The sequence below is a fragment of the Hippopotamus amphibius genome, chromosome 17 (assembly GCF_030028045.1).
Source record: "Hippopotamus amphibius kiboko isolate mHipAmp2 chromosome 17, mHipAmp2.hap2, whole genome shotgun sequence".
Classification (NCBI taxonomy): Eukaryota; Metazoa; Chordata; class Mammalia; order Artiodactyla; family Hippopotamidae; genus Hippopotamus; species Hippopotamus amphibius.
In genome coordinates, this window is record NC_080202.1 from 43,995,998 (window position 1) to 44,020,458 (window position 24,461).

Here is a 24,461-nt window from a genome sequence, read left to right on the forward strand (position 1 = left end):
CCATCCACCCTGTGTGGGAAGTGTTGTCCTGGGTGTTCCAGGGGAACTCAAGGGAAGAGATCAGGATGTACAAACCAATACTGGACAGTGACATGAGGAATCAGCAGACACCACACCACACCACACACACACACACGCACACACACACACACAAGCACACAGCCAGCACTATCATTCTTAGAGCTGGGCTGGAAGTTCATCTTCGTCTTAGAGCATCCACAGAGACCAGCGTTTCTTAGACTGTCTTAAATACTCTACCCTTAAGGTAAAGATTCTCAAACACTTGAGTTCGCTTAAGTTATTATGTTGCTTAAATGTATATAACTTAAAATTAGGCATAAACAGGTTGTGCTTAAAGTTCTTGATTGTGAAATCAAAACATCTGCCAATTGGGAGTTCCCGGGCCATCCAGTGGTTAGGACTTGGCTCTTTCACTGCCAGGGCCCAGGTTCAATCCCCGGTCTGGGAACTAAGATTCCGCAAGCGGTGTGGTGCAGCCCAAAAATAAAAATCTACAAATCAGATATGAAGTGCAAAACCCATAACATTCCAAATGAAACTTATTCATGTTTTGCAGAAACCAAATTACAGTTTTGCCTTGTGAAGAGAGGATTAACTGCCCCGCACAGCTTCTTCTGTGTTCGTTGGGTCTGAATTACACTGATCACTGGGAAGCATAGGTACAGTCTAGTGGTAGAGAGTGTGGACTCAGGAGCCAGACTGCCTGAGTCCTCCATCAACCAGCTTTGCCATCTCGGGCAAGTCACTCAACCTTTCTGACCTTGATGTGCTCATCTGTAAAGTGGGGATAAAATGCTTCCAAGGAGGGCGTTTCAGAGGAAGGCCGGGGGGATGAAATGAGCTTAGACCTGTCAGGTGCTTAGAGCAGCGTCTGACACAGCATGCACGTTCACCAGGCGGTGGTGTCATTTTACTGCTGGGTACCTGTGTCACCTGTTCTCCTACTGCTTGTCCCCCTGTGCACTGCTGCAAAACCTTGCTTAGTAATATTTGTCGGAGGTCATTGTCGTGAGGCCTTCCCTCGGGGGAAAGGATTCTTAGCACGTGCAGCCCACCTCTGTGCTTGTATTCGTGGCTGTTGCTGGTGAATAGTCCTGTGTCTCACCAGCACAATAGTCCACGTGTTCAGGAGAACCCCAGGCTCAGGCTCACTTGTCAGGAGGACTTTATAAGGCGGCCATTCAGATTCTCCAGGCCATGCTTTTTATTTACTTACACATAAATATTTATAATACATGTATTTTCCCCGTTGTTCTCTAAATGAAAGCACAGGTTTGTTTTTGTAATTAATTCATTAATTTTATTTATTGGCTGTGCTGGGTCTCTGTTGCTGTGCGTGGGCTTTTCTCTAGTTGCAGCAAGTGGAGGCTACTCTTTGTTGTGGTGCACAGGCTTCTCATTGCGGTGGCTTCGCTTGCTGTGGAGCACGGGTTCTAGGCGTGCGAGCTTCAGTAGTTGTGGCACGTGGGCTCAATAGTTGTGGCTCGCAGGCTCAAGAGCACAGGCTCAGTAGTTGCCGCACACGGGCTTAGTAGCTCCAAGGCATGTGGGATCTTACTGGACCAGGGCTTGAACCTGTGTCCCCTGTATTGGCAGGTGGATTCTTAACCACTGAGCCACCAGGGAAGTTCTTGTATATCTTCTTTGGAGTCATGTCTATTCAAATCCTTTGCCTATTTTTAAATTGGGTTATTTATTTATTATTGCATTGTAAGAGCTCTGTATATTCTGGGTACTAGACTCTTATCAGATATATGATAATATTTGTATATTTTATATGCAAATATTTTTATTAGTTATATTTTTTATTAGTGGCTTATACATTAGATGTCATATCTAAGAAATGATTGCCTGATCCAAAGACATGAAGCTTTACACCTGTTTCCTTCTAAGAGTTTTATAGTTTTAGCTCTTACCTTTAGGTCTCTGATCCATTTGGGGTTAATTTTTTTCTATGATGTGAGATAGGAGTCCAACTTCATTCTTTTGCATGAAACTATTCACTGATCCCAGCACCATCTGTTGAAAAGACTATTCTTTCCCCATTGAAATGTCTCGGCACCTGTGTTGAAAATCAGTTGCCCAGAAATGCATGGGTTGGTCACCTCTTCTTGTCTAGAATGTCTTAAAATGTTGTTTGAGGTTATGATGGTGTAAATAAGAGCACCTAGAAGATGAAAACTTGAGTTCTAAAATCCTTGTTTCCATTCAACCACATTAAGGGGAGTTTGGTGTGTCTTCTACACCCAGTCTAAGCCATTAGGGCAGATGTGTGTGATCTCTTGGGCTCCAGACAGCTTTCTTGCCACCAGAACCTGCATTTGTCCCTGACGTCCTCACTGGATTCATAAGCAGAGGTGGAGGCAGCAGATAGGTTTAATTCAGAAGCACAACTTGGAAGCCTCGGGAGAGGGAGGGAGGAGCAGCCACTAGCCAGTGCACATTCCAGAAGACCCAGAAGTATGTTTGTGTGTGTGTGTAAGAGTGTGTCTCTGTGTGTGTGTGTGTGTACACAAAGGCAGTGACACTGGCTCCCTGGGCCCAGACACACCACTGAGGGGCAGGAAGTGCCAGTCCCGTCAGGAACACATCCTGTTCTGGGAACAAAGCGGGTCCTCCCTTCGCCCAAGCCTGTGTCCCAAGGAGCGGAGTCTTGGAGCCCAGCTCTGAGACATGCATTCACCAAGGCGCTGCCGAGGTCGGCTTGGGGCAGGGACGGGTTTGTTTGGCTGCGCAGACTCCCCAGGCCCGGTGAGCCTGTTCAGAGGGTAAAAGGCAATCCGTTCGAGTCCTTTCCTCTGCTTTGTGAGCTTAGTCACCTGAGATCCTGGGCTGCACAACTCACCTGTCCACCCAGCCTGCCCGAGTCCCCGCTGGGGAGCCACGTTGGTGGGCGTGTGTGTGCGTGGGAGCTGGGAGCGCAGTGATGATTAAGGGGGTGGGGGTTGTTCTGTTTTGTTTTATTCAATCATAAAACAGCAGTTTTCCACTTAGCCTTGGGCACTCCAGCTGACAACCCTGTCACACAGGTTTCCTTGTTTAAAAACGTCCAGGGTGTTGTCGGAATTCAGCAAAGCCCAGGTGAACTCTGTGCCCACCGAGGGACTGAGCCCAGAAACGGAGGTTCCCGTGCTGCAGGCCTCGCTCACCCTCCACGGCCTGGACACCAGCACACCCCCGCCCTTTGAGGTACCTGCGGAGCCCCACCCTGCCCAAGCATCCCCTGGGACCCGAGATGGGGCCCACACGGGGGAGCCTCTTTCCCAGGTGCCTGGCCCTGGGGGCTGGCTGAAGCTGGGCATGGCCCAGGCTGTCCTTTTGGGGAGCACTTCAGGCCAGCAGCCTCCTAGCCCTGTGAGAGAGGCAACCAGAGCAGTTGGCCAAGGAAGTGGCCAGCGGAAGCCCCTGGAGGATGACAAACCTCGGCTGAGCCTTGTGGTTCCCTCACCCACCAGTCCGGTGAGTGGTCCAAGCTGGGTTGTTTTGGCGGGGGATGGTGGTGGTGGGGGCGGAGTGTTGGTGAATGTCTCAGAGCCAGTGCAGGGTTTCCCCAGCTAGTGACCCTGAGTGGTCCCTGCCTTCTCCCACTGAGCCCCGCGCCCTGCAGCGTTTGGTATTAATAGCATCGTGGTGAGGGAGCTAATGTTCCTTGGGGTGTGAGTGGTGGATGTGAGCCAGGCTCTACGCCCTCACTTCCCACGGGTGTCTCCTTTTATTTGCACATCGACCCCTGTTATTTGCACATCGACCCTGTGGTGAAGATAATTCTCACCCAACCTCAGAGTCTCTGCTCTTAACCACTGCCACTTACCAGCTTACGCCCGTGGGCGAGGCACTTCACCTCACTGAGCTTTGGTTTCCTCCTCAGTACTTGTTATTATTAAATAAACGTTGTCCTAAAACACCAGGCTTTGAAAATACTCATTCTGCAACACGAACAAGATTTCGAACCGCACCGTCCACTTGGGCAGCCACTAGCCACACGTGGCTCTTGAGCACTTAAAACGTGGCTCGTCCAAATTGAGATAAGCTGTGTAAAATAAACACTGGATTTTGAAGACTTAGTAGGAAAAACAGAATGTAAAATGTCTCATTCATAATTTGTTTATTTATTTATTTTTTCTATTTATTTATTTATTTATTTATTTGGGGGGGGTACACCAGGTTCAATCATCTGTTTTTACACACATATCCCCGTATTCCCTCCCTTCCTTGACTCCCCCCCCTTCGAGTCCCCCCCACCCTCCCCGCCCCAGTCCTCTAAGGCATCTTCCATCCTCGAGTTGGACTCCCTTTGTTATACAACAACTTCCCACTGACTCATAATTTGTTTATTGATCACATTAAAATGAAAACATTTTAAATATGTATTTTATTTATTTTTTACAAAAAATATTTATTTATTTGGTTGCGCCAGGTCTTAGTTGCGGCAGGTGGGCTCCTTAGTTGCGACTCCAGGGCTCCTTATTTGTGGCATGCAAACTCTTAGCTGTGTATGCACGTGGGATCTAGTTCCCTGACCAGGGATCGAGTCCAGGCCCCCTGCATTGGGAGCACAGAGACTTATCCACTGCACCACCAAAGAAGTCCCTAAATAGGTATTTTAAATAAAAATATACTATTAAAATTAATATCACCTGTTTTTTAAACTTTTTTTAATGTGGCTACTAGAACATTTAAGATGACCTGTGAGGCCCGCATTGTATTTCTGTGGGACAGTGCTGTTCTAGAATAAGCCAGTCCAGTGTGTTGATGACCCAAGAAAGCCAGCCCTGGGACTGTCCTGGAGAGAGACCCCGAGGGTAGAGGCTGGAACTGTGGGCCCAGGGAAGCAGTAGTCAAGCTGTGAACGCAAGCTCTTGTGCCATTTCACAGTTGTTGGTGGATCTCGAAAAGCAGAAGTAGGAGTTGGAGTGCACGTGCACACAGGACACGCAAAACCCAGAGTTCATCCCAGCTACTGTCTGGGGCTTGTGTTGGGGATGTAGTCTTGCTCTTTCAGCTCCATCCACACGTGTCTATCCTTCCAGATCCTGTAACTCAGGATGGGCCAGACAAGAAGAGGCACACCCACCCACTCTCTTAACAGCTTTATTGTGGATTCACATAGCATACTATCCACCTAATTAAAGTGTATAATTCGGTTTTTTTAGTATGTGTTCATAGAGTTGTGCAACCATCACCACAGTCTGATTTGAAAACATTTTCATCTCCCATGAAAGAAACTCCCCACCCATTAGCAACCACTCCTGTCCCTTTCCCCTCCTGCCTCACCCCCCTCAACCCCTAGCAACCACTAATCTACTTTGTCTATAGATTTGCCTGCTCTGGACATTGTACATAAATGGAATCGTATAATATGTGACATTTGTGATAGGCTTCTTTCAATTAGCAAAATGTTTTTAAGGTTCATCCATGTTGTGGCCCCTATCAGTACTTCATTCATTCTTTTTTTTTTTTTTTTGCTGAGTATATGGATGTATCACAATTTATTTATCCATTCATGAGTGAATGAACATTGGCATTTTTCCTGCTTTTTGACTGTTACGAATAATGCTACTGTGAACATTCATGTGTAATTTTTTGCTTGGACATATGTTTTAACTTCTTCAGATGCATACCTTGAAGTAGAATTTTGGGATCATATGGTAACTCTGTATTTAACCTTTTGAGGAACTGCCAAACTGTTTTCCAAAAGCAGCTGCCTTGTTTTATATTTCAGCCAGCAGCGTATTCCTCTGTATCCTTGCCAACAGTTCTTACTGTCTGTTTTGTTTTTGTTTTTATTGTAGCCATCCTAGTGGGGGACAAGAGGTATCTCATTATGGTTTTGATTTGCATTTCCCTGGTGACTAATAACGTTGAGCATCTTTTCGTGTGCTTATTGCCATTTGTGTATTTTCTTTGGAGAAATGTCTATTCAAAACATTTCCCCATTCTTAAATTGGGTTATTTAATAAGTTGAGTTATAGGGGCATGCGCAGATGTATGGCAGGAGGGAGCCTGTAGGTGGAGGGAGGAGGCGGAGCCATGGGGGCGTTGCCGTGGAAACCGGAGGAGGCTGGGGGCTCCCGGCCCTCAGCGGCCAGGGGGCGAGGAGGAGGGGCCCGGGCCAGAGTTCTACGCCAGTGAGGGCCTGCGGGGTGCGTCTTCTTGACAACGGGTCGCGTTTCACCCCTTCCCCCAACCGGGCAGCAGCCGTGATGTGGGAGGTTGATGCGGGATCCGGACGTGAGCTGGCCTCCGGCCTCAGGGGAGCGTGCTCCCGGGGCCGACCCAGGCGCCCTCCTCTGCCGTGTGAGCCTGGCACGCGGATTCTGGCCTCAGTTTACCCCACTTTGAGTCAGGGACGGAGCTGCCTGTATGTCCTTGACGTGCCCCTGTCAGACGGGACCTCAGTCTCCCCACCTCAGCAAAGGAAGAGGATGAGTTAGAGCTCCGTGCACAGACGGTTCCAGGCCCGAGGACGGCCCAGGAGCCGCGTGGACCCAGGGCTAGTCACTGCCCGCTCTACACCTCGTTTCCTCGGTGCAGTAAGGGTGAGAAGGCCACTCCCCCCATCCCCACCTCCACCTTCCTGACCGGTGGGCAGACAGGGTGTGACAGTGGCTGGCACGTAGCCAGCATTCATTAGATGGACAATCACTTTTCCCTGGTTTCACAAGCGGTCAGTGGCTGAGTCAGAACCTCCTGTCAGAGACTGGATGAAAACCAACCTCGTCATTGTGGCCTAACCTGCCCCGGCCCACCTCTCTGCCCACCTCTCCCCTCTTGCCCAATGTGTTCCAGCCACAGCAGAATCTTCTTCTGCTCCAGGAACACACTGATCTTTGTTCCCACTCACTTCCGATGGCCCACTTGACTTCTCCACTTGGATTTTTTAACGGTATCTTCAACCTGACGGTGGGCCCTCCCCCAGCAAAGAAACTTGCTTTCCCCCCAGTTTTCTACCGTTACACAAAATGAATCCATGGCACTTCCCTGGTGGTGCAGTTGTTAAGACTCCACGCTTCCACTGCAGGGGACCCGGGTTTGATCCTTGGTCAGGGAACTGAGATCCCACAAACTGCACTGCACAGCCGAAAAAACAAAAAGGAATAAAGGACTACATGGCACTTGGTAAAAAAAAAAAAAAAAAAAAAAAAGTTGAGTTATAGTTCTGTATATATTCTGGACACTAGACCCTTATTAGAGAAATGATTTGCCGATTTTTCTCCCATTCTGTGGGTTGTCTTTTCACTTTCTTGATGGCATCATTTGAAACATAAAAGTTTTAAAATTTGAGGTAGTCTGTTTTTTCTGTTGTTGCTTGTACCTTTGGTGTCAAATCTAAGTACTCATTCCTAACCTAAGGTCTTGAAGATTTACTCCCATGTGTTCTAAAAAGTTTATAGTTTCATCCCTTACATTTAAATCTATGATCCAACTTCCCTTTTTTGCATGTGGTTATACAGTCAGACGAGCACCATTTGTTGGAAAGACTATTATTTCCCCACTGAATTGTCCCACTTTCTCCTTTAACATTTTTTTTGAGGAATGATGTGTTTAAAGTACCCAGGTCCTCGGTGTATACCTCAGTGAGTAATTGTATATCACATACACTCCGTAACCACCATCCAGATCAAGATATAGAACATCTCCAGCCACCAGAAGGCTCCCTCGTGCCTTCTCCCACTCACTGCCTCCCTCCAGAGGAAACCACTAATCTGACTTCCAGTCCTTAAAGTTTTTCCTGTTGTTGAACTTCATATAGATGGAATCATAGAGTGTGTACTCTTTTACTTCTTTCACTGACCATTATGTCTGTGAGATAGCCTGAGGCTCTAGTTTGTTGTTTTCCATTGTTCTGTAGTATTCCAGTGTAAGAAGATATCACAGCGTAATTATCCATTCTCCTGTAAACAGACATTTGGGTTGTTTTCCGGTTTGGGCTGTTATGTAGAAAGCAGCTATGAGCATTCTTGTACTTGCCTTTCGGTGAACCTGTGTACTCCTCTCTGGGTGTACATCTAAGAATGGAATTGCTAGGTCACTGAGTCGGTGCACGTTTAGCTCTAGTAGATACTGCCAGAGGGCTTGTGCTGACTTATACTCACAGTAGCAGTATATGAGCATTTCCATCGCTCTTCTGGGATGAAGAATACCATTGTCAATGGTATTGTCAATCTTTTACATTTTGGCCACTCTAGTAGGTGTGTAGTGCTATCTCACTGTGGTTTTCATTTGCATTTCTCTGATGACTAATGATATTGATACCTTTGCATTTGCTTTTTGGAAGCATCCTTTAAAGTCACTGTCTCATTCGTAAATTGAGTGGTATGTGTTTTCCTTGTTGATTTGCTAGGGGCTCTTTGTATACTGTACATGTGTCTTTTATTGGAGAAAAATATATGCATATAGCAAATATATTCTTACAGGCCATGCTGGCCTTTTAAATCTCTTAATGGTATCTTTTGTTGAACAGAAGTTCTTAATTTTAAAAAAATAGTTATTTATTTATTTACTTAGGCTGCGCCAGGTCTTAGTTGCAGCATGCGGGATCTTCATTGTGGCACACAGGATTTTTAGTTGCAGCATGCGGGCATCTTAGTTGTGGCATGTGGGCTTGGGTGTCCACTGATGAATGGGTATACAAAAGGCGGTACATCCGCGGTACATCCACACATTGGCATATCATTTGGCAATAAAAAGGAACAAAGTACTGATAGTTACCACAACCTCGAAAACATTATGCTAAGGGAAAGTAGCCCGTTTCAAAAGACCACATAAGCCTTCATTTATACGTGTCCAAAATAGGCAAATCTGTAGAAACAGAAAGTAGATTATTGGTTGCCTAGACCTGGGGCGGCTGAGGGGAAACAGGGAGTGACTGCTGATGGGTACGAGGTTTCCTTATGGAACAATGAAAATGTTCTAAAGCATGTGGTGGTGGTCATACAGGTCTGTAAATATGCGGAAACGATTGAATTACACACTTTAAATGAGTTGGTTTTATGGTATGTGAATCATGTCTCAATAAAGATGTTTTTAAAAACAACCTGCCCTTACTTCTTTCCCAATAGATAAACACAAACTGGATCTCAGAAGATGACTTCTACCAGCCTCCCCGGGAACAGCCCGTGGAGAGTCCTTCCGATGCCTCTGTAGGTTCTCCCAGAGGGACTCCAGAGTCAAGGCCTGGTCTCCTCACGCAAGGACCAAGAAGAAGCTGTTCCTTGGAGGCCTTGGACAAAGCTTGCGTGCCTTCCCCAGGAAGCAGGAGAGGCGAGGCCACCCCAGCACCAGAGCATAATGACTTCAGGGTGGTGCATCGCAGGCAGATGGGTAGGTGACTGCGGGCTTCCGGGTGCCACAGTACCTGTGGGCAGTGCCTTTCAGAAAGCAGTTCAGAAGTCCTCTTTATCATTACCAGTTGGGCGGTGTCTTCTCCCAAGAAAAACCTCATCCCCTAAATGTAATAAGGAGCACCCTTGCTGAGTAATTCAGGAAAGCATTTTAGGAAAAGTAGTATATTTTCTCGTAAAAAAAAATTTTTTTTCTAATTATTTATTTAGGCTGGGCTGGGTCTTAGTTGCAGCACGTGAACTCTTAGTTGCGGCATGTGAACTCTTAGTTGCAGCAGGCAAGCAGGATCTAGTTCCCCAACGAGGGATGGGACCTGGGCGCCCTGCATTGGGAGCGTGGCGTCGTACCCACTGGACCACCAGGGAAGTCCCTCTCATAAAAATCTTAATAAAGTACTGGTCAAAACTCCCTACAGAGTACACAAATGCTGTTTCATGTATTGAAATGGAAACTCTCTTCCCTGAAACTCTCCTATAAATCTTGTGGTTATACATGAGATTATATATAAGATACATAAGATAACCTTATAAGTGTACAGACATCTTGATTCTGTCCATCTGTAGCCCAGGGCACACCCCCTGCCTCTTGAAGACCCAGGTGTTTCAACTGCTCCCTCCCAAGGACTCTCTCTTAGATGGTTTATTTAACAGCTCTGGTGGGGTTTATCAGATCTGCTATTTGTTCAGTGTCCTTTGTGTGCAGTTTACAATGAGGCCAGGTTGATCTCCGCACCCTGTGAAATTCCAGACAGCATTAAATAACCATAACCTAATTTTTCTGTAACCCTCAGAAACAAACAAACAAAGTGTGCCGTAGAATCAGTCTCTTTCTCTCCTCATTTTCCATTTGCAATGACCCAGCAGAGAACTCTGGCCAGGTTGCTGGGGCCCTGGCTCGGGGAGTCTGGGCAGAGCCCTGGTCTCCATGCTGCCTCCTTTTAGGTTTTTCTTTCAGCCCATGTGCTGACTGCAGCCATGGCAGAGAAGGTGTGTTTTATGCCCCTACATCATCATGCCCCGAAGAGTAGGAAGACCCTACACAGTGATTTGAAATCTCTAAGCTTAGTCCAGGCTGGGAGAGAGAAGTGTGTGTCCTTTGGACCGCAGGGAGCAGGAAGCATTGGGCTGTGTGTGGTACATAGGCACTCACTCACTCACTCCACAGATGCTTATTGAGATCTGTGATGAGCCAGGCACTGTTTTCGGTGCTGGGGACACTGCAGGAAACAAGGCGAAGTCCTTATCTTCATGGGAAGTATATTCTAGTGTAAGAGGCAGGAAATACGCATATAAACAAGTAAACATGCAGTGTGGACAAGTGATAATAATTTCTGTGGGGAGTAGTAAATCAGGGAGGTGGGCAGGGTACTATTTCATGAAGGATGGCCAAGGAAGCCCTCACAAATATGGTGATATTTGAGGAGAAGTGGAGGGAGGGAGGAAGGCACGAGGTGATCTTTGTGTTTCAAGCAGGGAGAATACGTGTAAAGGCCCTGCGACAGGAACACACTTGACATGTGCAGGAAACGACAGAGACCTGAGTAGCTGGAGCAGAGGAGATGGGGAGGGAGTGGTTAGAGATGAGGTCAGAGTGACGGAGGGTCTCATGGGCCACAGAAAGGACATTGGCTTTTGCTCTGAGGGAGATGGCAGCCTTGCAGGGTTTGGGGCGGAGAGATGTAATCTTTTAAAAGGGGGAGTCATCGTGGCTCATTTGCTGAAGGGCTAAAGAGACCAGTTAGGAGACCGCGGCCATAAGCCAGGCCAGGAATAGTGGTGGATAGTGCTGGAGGCGGTGAGAAGTGGAGGAAGATTCTGGACATGCCAAGAGGATTTGCTAATGGCTTAGATGTGGGGTGTGAAAGAAAGTCAAGGATAACTGTGAGATTTTTAGTCCAAGCAGCTGGAAGGATGAAGTTTGCCATTTAATGAGAGGAGGAACATCCGGAGAGAAGCAGGTTTGGAGTGGGAGAATCAGGAATTCATTTTTGGACATGTCGACTCTGAGAAGCCTATTAGACATACATGGAGCAGATGGAGATGGGAATCGAAAGTTGAAGGGCGAGGCCCAGGCTGGAGATAAAAACTAGGGAGTCGTTGGCATAAAGCTCCGAGACCAGGGAAATTCAGCTAGGAAGCTGGTGTCTGTAGAGAAGAGAATCCAGGGCTGAGCCCGGGGCCTCCAGCACTGAGAGGCCAGCGAGAGGAGGGGGAGCCTGGGAGACAGGAGGGGGGCCAGTGACAGCAGAGAAGAACCAAGGAAAGGGGGCTCAGCTGTGTCCAGGGATGCTGATGGGCCAGGGCAGATGGGGACCAATGATTGGCCTTTGGACTTGGCAGCAAGGAGGTCCTGGTAGCCTTCCCAAGGGCAGCTTCTGTGGAATGAGGGGACAGAAGGCTGCTTGGAGCAGGTTCAAGAAGGAATGGGAGCAGGGGGAGTAAAGACAGTTCCCACACCTCCTCAGGGGGGTTTCTGTAAAGGGAACAGAGACACGGGGTGGTAATTAGAGATGCGAGTGGAGTCAAGAGATATTTTTAAAGCTGGGAGAAATAACAGCGTGTTGGTGGGCTGGTGGGAATGAGCCAGTAGAGAAGGGAGAAAAGGGCGACACAGGCAAGGGAGGATTCCAGGAGGACATCCTTGTCCTTGAGTGGGCGGGGGGTGGGGGGACCCCCTGCACGCATGCACACATGGGAGGGTCGGCCTCAGACAGAAGCACAGCCAGCTCTTCCCCGGCCACGGGGGGCAGTCAGAGTGTGGGTGCAGATGCTGGAAGTGGGGGGTCCGTGAGGGGCATGTAGAGGTGATCGTTTGAGTGCTTTTATTCTCTCAGTGAAATTCAGGAACAAGGTTAACAGCTGGGGTGAGGACGGGATGGAGGCTCTCAAAAAACGCTCCCATCCAGCCAGTGGCGGGCCCGTGTTCTCCGGGTGGTCTCGTCCACACCCGGGACAGGACTCTGGCCCCGGAGGTTATCCAGGCTGTTGAAGGGTCAGGCCCGTCATCTAGAGCACCTCTTTCTGCCTCCAGGGCTGTCCAACCCATTCCGGGGGCTCCTGAAGCTGGGCACGGTGGAGCGGCGGGGGGCCATGGGCATCTGGAAAGAGCTCTTCTGCGAGCTCTCCCCGCTGGAGCTGCGCCTCTGCCTGAGCGGCGAGGAGGGCACCTGCGTGGAGAACTGCTCACTGCTGCGCTGCGAGTCTGTGGGGCCGGCCCACAGCGACGGCCGCTTCGAGCTGGTCTTCTCGGGCAAGAAGCTGACCCTGCGTGCCTCGTGCCGGGATGAAGCCGAGGACTGGCTGGACCGGGTGCGGGAGGCGCTGCAGAAGTGCCGGCCCCAGCAGGAAGAGGAGTGGGTGACCATCCAGTACCCGGACCAACCCGAGGACCCCCCAGAGGCCCCCCAGGGTGGCCACCCCTCCCATTCGGACCTGCTCTCAGAGCCTGAAACCCCCCAGGGCCTGCAGTTGGACTGGTCCTCTTCCCAAGTTCCCGAGCCCGATGCTATTAAAGAATCCCTTCTGTACCTGTACACGGACCGCACCTGGATGCCCTATATCTTCTCCCTGTCCTTGGAATCTCTGAGGTGCTTCTGCATGAGAAACAACGAGACGATGTTAAGTGACAGCCATGGAGTCGAGACCATCTGAGACATCCTGCCGGACACAAGCCTCAGGGGCCCATCCTTCTTCAGAATCATCACAGCCAACGCCGTCCTGAAGCTGCAGGCCGGGAATGCCGAGGAGGCTGCCCTGTGGAGGGACCTGGTGCACAGGGTCCTGGCGTCCTACCTGGAGACGGCCGAGGAGGCAGTGACGCTCGGCGGGAGTCGATGAAAACTGTCAGGAGGTGCTGAGGTTCACTACGTGGGAGAATGGCTACCTGCTGCAGTATCTGGTGGCCATCCCCACGGAGAAAGGCCTCGACTCCCAGGGCTGCTTCTGTGCAGGTGGCAACTCGCTGTCCCACCGCCCCCAGCCTCCCTGCCAGCCTCGCTCTGCCCGCAGTGGGGTTCCTGCTCTAGGCTCTGCACCCCTTCCTGGTCCCCACCAGTGCCCCATCCTGCCCCAGGGGAAGTTGCAGCAACTGAGGCTGTTTGATGATCAGATTATATCCTTTTGGAGCAGGGGCATGGTACCCTTCCAAATATTTTGGCATGCTTTTGTGAGTGTACAAGATCTGTTTTTATTTTTACTTTTTAAATTATTTTTTTATAAATTTATTTTATTTTTATTTATCAGCTGCATTGGGTCTTGGTTACTGCGCATGGGCTTTCTCTACTTGCGGCGAGCAGGGGCTGCTCTTCATTGTGGTGCACGGGCTCCTCACTGTGGTGGCTTCTCTTGTTGTGGAGCACGGGCTCTAGGCGCACGGGCTTCAGTAGTTGCAGCACGTGGGCTCAGTAGGTGTGGCTTGCAGGCTCTAGAGCGTAGGCTTGGTAGTTGTGGTGCTCAGGCTTAGTTGCTCCACCACATGCGGGATCTTCCCAGACCAGGGCTTGAACCCGTGTCCCCTGCATTGGCCGGCGGATTCTTAACCACTGTGCCACCAGGGAAGCCCCCACAATTTGTTTTTAATTACAAAAATGGGCTCGTACTACTCAGAGCTGTCCACCAAAACTCTGTGGTAATGAGAATGTTCTAGATCTGTGCTGTCCAGGACGATCGCCGCAAGCCACATGTGCCTACCAAGTACTTAAAATGTGACTTCCTAGCGTGAGAGGAACTGGATCTTTAGTTTCCTTTAATGTAAATATATTGAAATGTAAATGAGCACTTGTGGCGCATTGCCGCTGTTTTAGTCGGCACAGCTATACCTCTTGTTCTGCAACTTGGGCTTTTCCTCCTTAGGGGGGTATATTATACATATTCTTCTAGATCAGCGCATCTGCTCTGTGGTTAGCATCGTCCAATCCTGTGCTGGGCCCTGGGCCAGATGCTTTCGTTGGACTGTCTGCTCTAATCCTCATGACAGCCCTGTAGGGGTTTGTCTCTATTTATGGCTGAGGAAACTGAGTCCCAGGGCTGGTAAGTACCTGTCCCAGGTTCACACAGCGCGTGATGGCAGAGCCGGAAGAGGACTTGATGGTCCCAGAACCTGTTCTCTTAGCCGGGCCCCCACAGGGCCTCTCCACTCCCTTGCTTTCAAGGCTGCATGACATTCCGCTGCTCACATTCCCTTCCTAGCTCTCCTCGCCAACCCAGACACCTGTTTCCATCACCCTGGGCCCTCCGGGAGGAGGAGGCGGCCTTGCTGCAGAGCGTGCCGCAGGGAGACGGGTGGCTGCACGCGGTCTAGGAGCTGTCCTGTCGGGGAGGAGCCTGTGGGACTAGAGGGGAAAGCCTGCTTCAGGCATCTGGAAGGAAGTGGTCTGCGGTCGATGCCCCCTGAGGATGGAGAAGCTAAGCAGAGCAGAGCTTCCTGCAGAAGATATTTTCAAGCCCCTGCTCACCCCTCGTCCCCCACCTGCCAGCCGCTAACGCTGACATTTTGCCCTTCAACCCCATGGGTGCCAGGCTCAGGGAGGAGGCCAGGCCCCCGGGGCTGGCAGGAGGGCTCCCCCGCTGGGGATATGGATGCTGGCAGGCGGCTCTGTTTGCCACCCGCCAGCCTGCCAGCCAAACTGAAACTGGAAAGCTCAGGCCTCCTTTCTGCCTGTGGGCACAGCTTGTTGACCAGGCAGACACCAATCTCTGACATCTGGCTTGTATTTCATAGTCTACGGGGCACTTTCAAAACCTCTTTTAAACTTCGTGATAACAAGTAGTAGCTGAATTGGAACCTTGCAAAAATTTGGTGATGGTCAGGATGAGACAGCTGGTACATCAAAGAGCCAGCCTTTCTAGTCCCCAGGAGGCAGAGGGGACCCTTCCGGTACTGTAGGAGGCAGGGCCCGTGCTGGGGATTTGAGGCAGGGCTTGGTGTTGCCCTGGGCACACCCCACGCCCGTGCCCCCACCCTCCCCCCGCCCTGCTGTGGAGGGGCCCCCAGCAGAGGGTCTGAAGCTGGCCCTGAACCGCTGTCTCGAGGCGTCAGGCAGGTCTGGCTTCAGGCTGGCACCAGGCCATGTCCAGACGGCCCTGCCTCTGGCTGGCTTCCCCACCCACTCCCCGCGGCCAGCCCCATGTGCCCAGCCTTTGCCCTGCTTGCCGAGACCCTGACTCTGTGGCTTCCGTTTCTAGGCCCCCGTGGAGGGGTGGACCCAGAGGAGGCTGGCATTGGTGTGCAAACAGTGGGAACATTGAGCAGAGGCAGCAAGGGAAAAGAGAATGTGGGCTCTACACCACCCCAACCCAAATCTGGCTCCAGCTGTGCCACTCAATCAGTGCGCGACTGGGCAGGTTTCCAAACCTCACTGTGTATCCGTTTCTTCAGCTGTGAAATGCTGATGATAATTCTTACGGTGTTTTGCCATAAAGATTAGTCAGTAGGGTTGATTCCGAGTGGTGGGAATATGAATGGTGGTTGTTTTTATCTTTGTACTCCTTTTTTTTTTAAAGATGTATTTCATTATTTCTTTATTTATTTCTGGCTGCGTTGGGTCTTTGTTGCTGGGCACGGGCTTTCTCTAGCTGCAGAGAGTAGGGGCTCCTCTTCATTGCAGCGCGTGGGCTTCTCATTGTGGTGGCTTCTCTTGTGGAGCACAGGCTCCAGGCGTGCGGGCTTCAGTAGTTGCAGCACGCAGGCTCAGTAGTTGGGACACATGGGCTCAGTAGTTGTGGTGCACGGGCTCAGTAGTTGTGGCACATGGGCTTAGTTGCTCCACTGCCTGTGGGATCTTCCCGGACCAGGGGTCGAACCCGAGTCCCCTGCATTGGCTGGAGGATTCTTAACCACTGCGCCACCAGGGAATTCCTTCGTACTCTTCCTTTTTAAACTTTCTATTGATTCTTTCCGTCGATAGTGGGCCCTTTCTGCCTTGGCAGTTTCTGTGTTGCTCAGAAGCTGACTCTGGCCCCACCGCTGCTCACCCCCCCACTGTTCTTCTCCCCAGGCTGCTCCCGGCAGATCGGCTTCTCATTTGTACGACCCAAGCTCTGTGCCTTCTCTGGCCTCTATTACTGTGACATCTGCCATCAAGACGATGCCTCAGTGATCCCAGCCAGGGTCATCCACAACTGGGACCTCTCCAAGCGCCCGGTAAGCCTCGAGCCCAGCCTTCTGTGGCCTCCCGGGGCCTCTGAGTGACAGAGGAGGGCTTGCTCCTCTTTGTGGCTTCTGTTCATATGTGTGGGGGAGTTTGGCTCTAGGGAAGCCCGGGTCACTAGTTCAGGCCCCATGATGTGGGGGAGCTGACCAGGAAAGTAATTGGGTGCTGGTCTCCAGCCCCTAGGCAGAGTTCTTTCAGTGCCTGCCTTGGTCCTCAGGTGGCAATCTAAGGATGGTTCACTGCAGCCCCCCATGGATACAGATAAAACTATTTAAAGTACCAGCAACTAGATATGTAGATAAAAATGATGGGATAGATTATATAGATGGATGGGTGGATGGGTTAGGTGGGTAGGTGCATGCATGGGTGGATGGGTAGATAGGTGGATAGATGTGGATGGAAGGGTGAGTGGGTGGATGAGCAGGTGGATGGGTGGGTGGGTAGGTGGATGAGTATCGACGGATGGATGGGTGGATGGTGGGGTGGGTGGATGGATGGATGGATGGATGGATGGGTTAGTTGGGTAGATGCATACATGGGTGAATGGGTGGGTTGGTGGCTGGATGTCTGGATGGATGGGCAGATGGATGGGTGGACTGGCCAGCTGGCTGCACTTCTGCTGGGAGCAGTCAGCCTTTTCTGTGCATTTTTTTTGCTTTTTTACATAGGCATCTACTTTTTTTTCTTTTCACTGTTCAAAATCATCTTTATTCAGTTGTTTAGCCTTTCTTCCCACCCCCAAGAATACAAACTCCTGCATGTACTTTTTTGTAAAGTTTGGGATCATACTGGACTCATACTGCTTTATAACATGCTCTGTTCAGTTCGTATTACATCTTGGGCACTTTTTTAAGTTCGCCAAATGCTTCTGCCTCAGGTGTATTCTGCAGTCTTTCAGATTTTCCTCCTCTTCAACTTGAGCTTACCCCCTTACATAGCTGTGTTACCATGAGCAAACTGTTGAACTTCAGTTTCCTCATCTGTAAAGGAAATTAACAACAGTGTCTTTCCCCGGGCTGTGTGAGGACTAAAGGAGACAGTACCCACCAGTCACTTAGATGGTGCCTTTTCTCTATCCTGAGGCCTCCCCTTCTGCCCCTAATTCACTTGGTCAGAGTCTGCCTCAAGGGGCACAAACTTGGCTTTCTCCCAAAGGCACAGATTTCTGCTACAGCAAGACAGAGCACCAGGAAAACGCTGTTTGCTTCTCCTGAGACCCAGGCCTCCGGCAGTGCTGTCTCTCCACGTGGAGGTGTCCGCACGTGTCCCCATCAGAGTCCAGGGAACGAGATTCTCAGAGCCTGCACCACCCCGCCCTCCCCCCCACCGCCCCCGGGGATGGGAACCCCCAGAGACATTAGCTTCACTTTGGCTTTTTTATTGGTTCCCTCATCCCCAGCCCTGCCCTCAGTGTTAGCTATTTAACTAACTACACGGAGAAAATGAAACCTCAAGATGACCACAAATGCAAAGAGCCCTCCGGCCATAAAACACCCTCACTGTTTACAACTTCCGGGTGCGTCTGTTGAGCCATCTCCTTATTCACTGCTGTAATTTTGTGCCGCTTCCTTTTTCCAACTAGAAGATTATACCATTCCCCTCAGCATGCCTGAAGTCAGGAAATATCCAGCTCTCTCAAAGATGCCAGACCTGGGGAAGCCAGCAAAATTCAAACGAGGAAGTGGCTGGCTGGCAGGTTAGGGGCCCTTTGTCCACTGTTACCACTCTGGCTGACCCACTCCTGCGAGGCCTGGCTGGCACTTGGCAGAAGGTCAGCCCAGGCCTGGGGCTTCTCTCTTTGTCTGTCTCCTGCATGGGGAGGAATAGTCCCTGGGGAGCTCGAAGGCCAAGCCCATGCCTCTCTGCCGCACTTGGCAGTTCTCAGCGCCCGCCTTCCTGTGTGTCAGTTCATCTGAGCCTCACCCAAAGCCTGGGGCTGAGTCGTGGGAAGGGCTGGGGAACAGCAGTTTGACTGAGTCACGAGCCACCGGGCCTTTGTCAGTGGGCTGCGCGTTGGCTGGGGGCTGGTTCCTCAGGGCTCTGGGAAATGGGGAAAGATGGAGTTGTCAGCTGCTGGGGCAAGTGAGAGGTTCTGGTGGAGCAGCCCCCGGCCTAACAGTCTTCCGAGGGCCCTGTTGCATCCCCTTGGGCCAAGGGACAGACACCGGGGCCACATAGGCACCCACAGATTCTGATGGCAGCTCCCATTTACTGAGGATACACTTACATGGATTTCCTTTTAATCTAAACTCAAAATAACCCCATGAGTTAGGTGCTTTTATTTCCCCCATTTTACAGATGAGGAAACTGAGTCACAGAGAGGTTAAGTAAGTTTCATCAGGTCATACAGCTGGGAAGGGGTGGAGGCGGGAGCCAAAGCCCGACTCCTAAGCACTGCAGGGCGGTTGACAGCGGAGAACATCTCAGCTCCTCCATCCTTATCACGGCAAGGAGGAAACTGCAGGGGAGAGGGGCTTCTCTTTAGCAAGTGAGGCAGCCAGGTGCGCAGAGACAACACCTCAGTTTAGACCTAGCCTCTGCTTTCTTCTGGTGGCTCGGATAAGCCACTTTAGCTTCTCTGAGTCTCAGTTTCCTCATCTGTAAAATGGGAATGATGACACCTTCCTTTCTGAGTTGTTGTGAGGATGAAGAAAGGATGTGGTCGAAGTCCTTAGCCCAGTGTCTGGTAAACAGTAGGTGCTCAGTAGTTGGCTTTGGCATCAGGGTCAGGGCTGAGGGTAGAACCTTCAAAGTCCTATCACGTGGGAGAGGCCCAGATTGATCACTGAGCTCCACGTGGAGACTTGGGGGGCCCTGGTGGTGCTGCTGGCAGGGGTGGAGGGAGCTCAGGAAACCTCTAGTTAAACTGTGTCTGATCCGTGGCTTCCTGTGGTTGGAGCCTGACTCAGACCCGTCACCTGGTTCCTGAGCCTGGGGTAGTGCCTGTTTCCTTTCGGCAGGAACACGGGGGCAGGGGGGGGGGGACAGGAAATAGTGGGGAGGATCTGTGAGGCCCAGGGGGAGAGGCGTGTTGACTGGAGCAGCCCCTCCTCCATCCCAGTACCGTCGGTCGGTCGGGAGGGAGGGGCAGCAGCTGGTGCCAAGGGGGGAGAGTGGGTTTGGACGTCAGATAAACTGGGTTCAAACCATGGCTTGTATGAGCTGTGGACCTTGGCCAAGTCACTTCCTCTCTCCAAACCTCCGTTTCCTCATCTGTAAAATGAAGACGGTACCGCTTCCCTCGGCAGGTGGATGGAGGGGTGAGCGAGTGAGTCGGTACCACAGTGCCAGGCCGTCGGGTGCTCACCAAACGGCCCTCCTGTCTCACCCTCGCTGCCCGCTGGTGTCCGCAGGTCTGCAGGCAGGCCCTGACGTTCCTGACGCAGATCCGGGCCCAGCCCCTCATCAACCTGCAGCTGGTGAACGCGTCCCTGTATGAGCACGTAGAGCGGATGCATCTCATCGGGAGGAGCCGGGAACAGCTGAAGCTCCTGGGAGATGACCTGGGGCTGTGCCGAAGCGGAGCCCTGAAGGAGCTGAGCAAGAGGTGAGCACCCTGGGCGTGGACACACGCACACACACAGATACACACACACACAGAGACACACATGGGGTCCATGCGCCAGCAGGTTCTCAGGAGAAATGCCAGGGCTGGGTGGAGAAGGCCTTCCCTTTGTGTTTAGGAGTGGCTTTTATTTGTGCACATATCTGTCCATTCATTCGTTTGACAAATATTTATTGAGAACACGCTCAGAGCCCATCACTGGGCCAGGGGCGTGGGCCGCAGCGCTGAGCGAGGTGGACCTGGGTCCCGCCCTCTGGAAGGCACGCAGGTGAGTAAGGCCGCCGCTACCACGAGGGGCGAGGGCCGGAGGAGAGAGAAGGACGCCCTGGGAGTACAGCGGGGCGGGGGGTCTAACCCAGATTGGAGGAGGGCAGAAGGGGGAAGGCTCCCTGGAGGAACTGACATCCCGGGTGAGGCCTGAAGAACGCGTGGGAAAGTGAGGAGACACAGGAAAGAGTGTTCCAGACAGAAGGAGTGATGTGCACGGGCCGTGAACGAAGGCCCCATGCGTGCAAAGAACAGGGAGAACTCTGAGGGGAGCGAGGACGAAGGTAGGGATGTGGTGAGAGGAGGCCGGAGAGGTAAGAAGGGCTGTGGCACCCTGGCTCCTCTGGTCCCCGCCAGCCCTCCACCCCATGGCAGCTTTGCTGTGCTGCTCGGGCAGCATCTGTCTCTTGATAGCCTCTTGTAATCTGGCAATAAATTCAGTATAGGGCTCTCTCGCCCCCTGCATGATCTTTTGAAAAGAGACAGGAGCTTGCCCTTTAGCTTCTATTTTCTCCCAGGCTCTTAGGCAACAACGTCTCACCCGTTCTATGGCCTGATCTTCCATCAGATCTGATCTTGAACTCTGCCCCAATTCCCACTACCTATGCGTTGATCCAAGGAGATAGGAATCTGCCTTGCTTGGTTCTGGTTTGCCATAGTTTCAGCACGATCACACCACCAGGTTTTGAATTGTAAAAATTCTCCTGGGGCTAACACTGCACGAGCCAACGTTGCCCAATCGGCTGGAATTAAACGAGAGCCTTCGGCTACTCCGTGTATGATACCTATGGTGAATGGGGAATTTACTCCATAATTCTGTACTGCGTGCTTTAATTCTTTCAACAATTTGAAAGGGATTGGCTCCTGTACTGCCTCATAAATTCCATTGGGATTGTTAGGATCCACTCCAGGTGCCACCCTTTCATGAATCGTTACTGGAAATGCCATTTGCATAGCTTCCAGATCTCCCTCTTGTCTAGCCTGCAAAGTGCCCTTCTGTAAGGGTGATAAAACTGAGTGTCCTTTAGACACAGGAAAGGCATGAGCTCCTCCAGGCGGCGTTAAGGAGGGTGGAGGAGGGGGCAGTAGAGGAAGTTCACTGATTCAGGGGTAACCGATAATAATAGAGTGGTGAATTAATAATCCGACATAGGTACTAAGAGTTTCGAGGAAATGGCAACATTTCAGTCACTAACTGTAAGGTATCTTGCCCTCCCGCCACCCTAACTGGTGCTCATTTTGCAGGTCAGCTACTCTTCTTGTCAGCGGTGTGGCCAAGGGGAGGCAGAATGTCTTTCAGGCTGGAGCTTTGAGGAGGAAGCGTTCAAATTGCCAGAACTGGACTAGCACTTTTGAATTTCCCAGCATGCCAGGCCCTGTGGCTTCCTTGAGAAGCTCCACATCCTTCCCAACCCCTCCCCCCACCCCTGGGCTGCCCAAATCTTGCCTCATGGTGCAGGGCCGGTGAGGGGGGTTGGGGAGATGGCCCAGCGGGAAGGAATTGTTGCCTTTGCTAGAGGAAGGATGGTTTGCACCCTGGTGACTCTGGGAAAAAGGCTTCCTCTGGTTGCTCAGATTGGATCTCTGCTGGAACCTAAGGAAGGTGGTGGAACTAAGGGTGTCATAAATAAAGGGTGGGTCGTGAGACGGGAGAGGGGCGCCTGTGTGTCTCGGGACTCTCATAATGCTTTCGCTTCTGCTCAGGGTGCAGCGCCTGTGCCCCATTGGCCTGGGTCGCTGTGCCCGGGAGCCTCCGCATAGCATGTCCCCACTGCGCCTCTGGTTCCCATGGCTTGTCTTCACGGGGCAACCATTGTGGCTTTTGGCCCAGGCAGCTCAGCCTCTGGAGTGGACCCTCGACCTTGTTCAGTGGACCCCCGACCCCCCGGGGCTAACAGAGCCTTGGTCTTCACATTCCTCACACCTCCCACCCAAATCGCCCTATGTGATTACACCCCGCACAGAGTCGGGGGGCTTTAATTACTTGTCCTCCTCTCCAGAGCAGATGTTGGTGCTGCCTCGTCAGGAATTGACTGAGACTTTGGTTCCACACCCAGACACGGATTCAGCTGGAGAGCTGCCCACAGGGCCAGATTAGTTTGCTGTTCCACATCAGGATGTGAATGACAAGCTAACCCAGCAGCAAAAGCTCCCAGCAGCGGCTCCAGTGCTGGACTGGGAACAGAATCAGGGCTTGGTTCTGCCTTTTTGGCACAAAAGTAAGACTAAAACCATAGGTCTAGATCAGGCTGAAGGTCACCAATCATTTGCAATACTTGTTCAAGAGCTCAAAACCAACGAAGTTTATTGTTTCAGCCCCAAACCTGAAGAAGGATCTCGTTCAGCATCAACAGCTTGCTAAAGCTATTGTTGGAACTATAGTTGTGTTAGAAAATAAAACTCAGGGTCTAGAACAACAGTTGCAGGGTGATTGTGTAGCTTCCGGTATGGATACCATTTATCCTGAGGAGAGCCTGCCTATGGATTTTCTGGGGAACTCAGAGCAACCTCCGGAGCCCCCTGAGGAGGCTGAAATTTCTGCATCCCAGCAAGAGGCCCAGCTTCATCATCCAGAGACCCCTGAGGAGGTTGAATCTTTTTCACCCCAGGCAGAGGTCCAGGATGAAACTGCAGAGCCCACTGAAGAGGTAGAACCACCTCCACTCCAGCAGGAGCCTCCATCTCAGTCTCTAGAGCTCCCTCAGGAGTTTGAACCTTCCCTACTCCATCAAGAGGCCCCGACTCAAGCTCCAGGGTACCCTACCGAGTATGTACTTGAAAGTCCAGTGAGTGATGAGGTAGCATCCCTAGCTGGCATTCAGCATCACGCTCATTCAAACGTTCCCAGTGTCACACTTAAACCTCTGGATTTGGAACTGACCATCACTCCAGAGCCCACTACGGAAGCTGAGTTTCCTACAGCTCAGCAGGAGGCACTGGCTCTACCTCCTGAGCCTCCTGAGGAATCTTCTGCAACCCAGCAGGAAAGCCCAGGTCAGCCTCTAGAGCCTCTTGCAGAAGCTGAGCCTTTTCCAAGTAAACAGGGGCAAACAACTAAGCCTTCTGAGCTTAGTGAGGAAGCTGAACCCTTTCCAACCCAGCATGAGACCCGAGTTCAGCCTGCAGAGTCTGTTGGAGAAGCTGAAACTTCTCCAACTCAGGAGGAAGCCTCAGCTCCGTTTCCAGCAGAGACAGAACCTTTTGCAACGCTGCAGGAGCAACAAGCTCAGCCTCCAGAACCGTCTGCAGGGGAGGTGGAACCTTCTCCAATCCAACAGGTACAGCCATCTCAGCCTCCAGAGCCTTATGAAATGACCGTTTCACCTCCAAGTCACCATCAGGTTCCGCATTCAAACGTATCCAATATCACCATCAAACCTGCAGATGTGGAGCTTAGCATAGCAGCAGAACCCACTCCAGAGGTGGGACCTTTTCCAACTCAGCCCAAGCCTTCAGCTCAGCCCTCAGTGCCCCTTAGCAGTGCAGAATTGTCTACAGCCCAGCACGAGGCCCCCACGCTGCCTCCACAGCCACCTGAGGAGGTTGAACCTTTGCCAGCCCAATCTGTAGAAGTTTTACACAGAATAAACCTTCAATACCAAAGGATACCGCAGCTCAGACTCCGGAGCTCTCTAATGTGATTGTAGTTCTCTCTCCAGAGCATCATGTAACAACAGTTTCTCCTCTAGGTCAGGATCGAGCTCAGCCTCTGCAGCGGCCCACTGTCACTGTTAAACCTGTGGATCTTGCACTTGCCTTAACTCCAGCATTCACTAATGAGGTTGAAAGTTCTCCATCCCAACAAGAAGCCTCAACCCAGTTCACAGTGTCCCCTGAGCAGGTGAAACCTTTGTCAGTGCAGCAAGAGGTTTCAGATCCGCATCCAACCGCCTCTGAAAGTGTTGAACCTTCTCCAGTCCAGCAGGAGCCCCCAACTCAACCTCCAGAGGCCCCTACAGATGTTGCAGCTCCACCTTCACTACCTAATGAAGTGACAGGCTCACCTCTAAGTCCAGGTGAAGCTCAACATCCAGTGTTGCCTGATAGCACAGTTAAACCCTTGGATTCTCTTAACTGTAGAGCCCACTGAAGAGGTGGAACATCCTGCAGTGC

At 51.3% G+C, this 24,461-nt stretch overlaps 1 protein-coding gene across 1 annotated transcript in view; it reads left to right on the top strand.

Moving 5' to 3' along the window:
- The window catches only part of LOC130840847 (pleckstrin homology domain-containing family M member 1-like), a 100,144-nt gene that overhangs the window by 11,550 nt on the left and 64,133 nt on the right, over window positions 1–24,461 (top strand). The window contains 6 exon segments of the mRNA XM_057716811.1: window positions 3,075–3,480; window positions 9,084–9,345; window positions 12,397–13,195; window positions 13,197–13,315; window positions 16,361–16,506; window positions 19,870–20,063. Coding sequence (XP_057572794.1) covers window positions 3,075–3,480; window positions 9,084–9,345; window positions 12,397–13,195; window positions 13,197–13,315; window positions 16,361–16,506; window positions 19,870–20,063 — 1,926 coding nt within the window.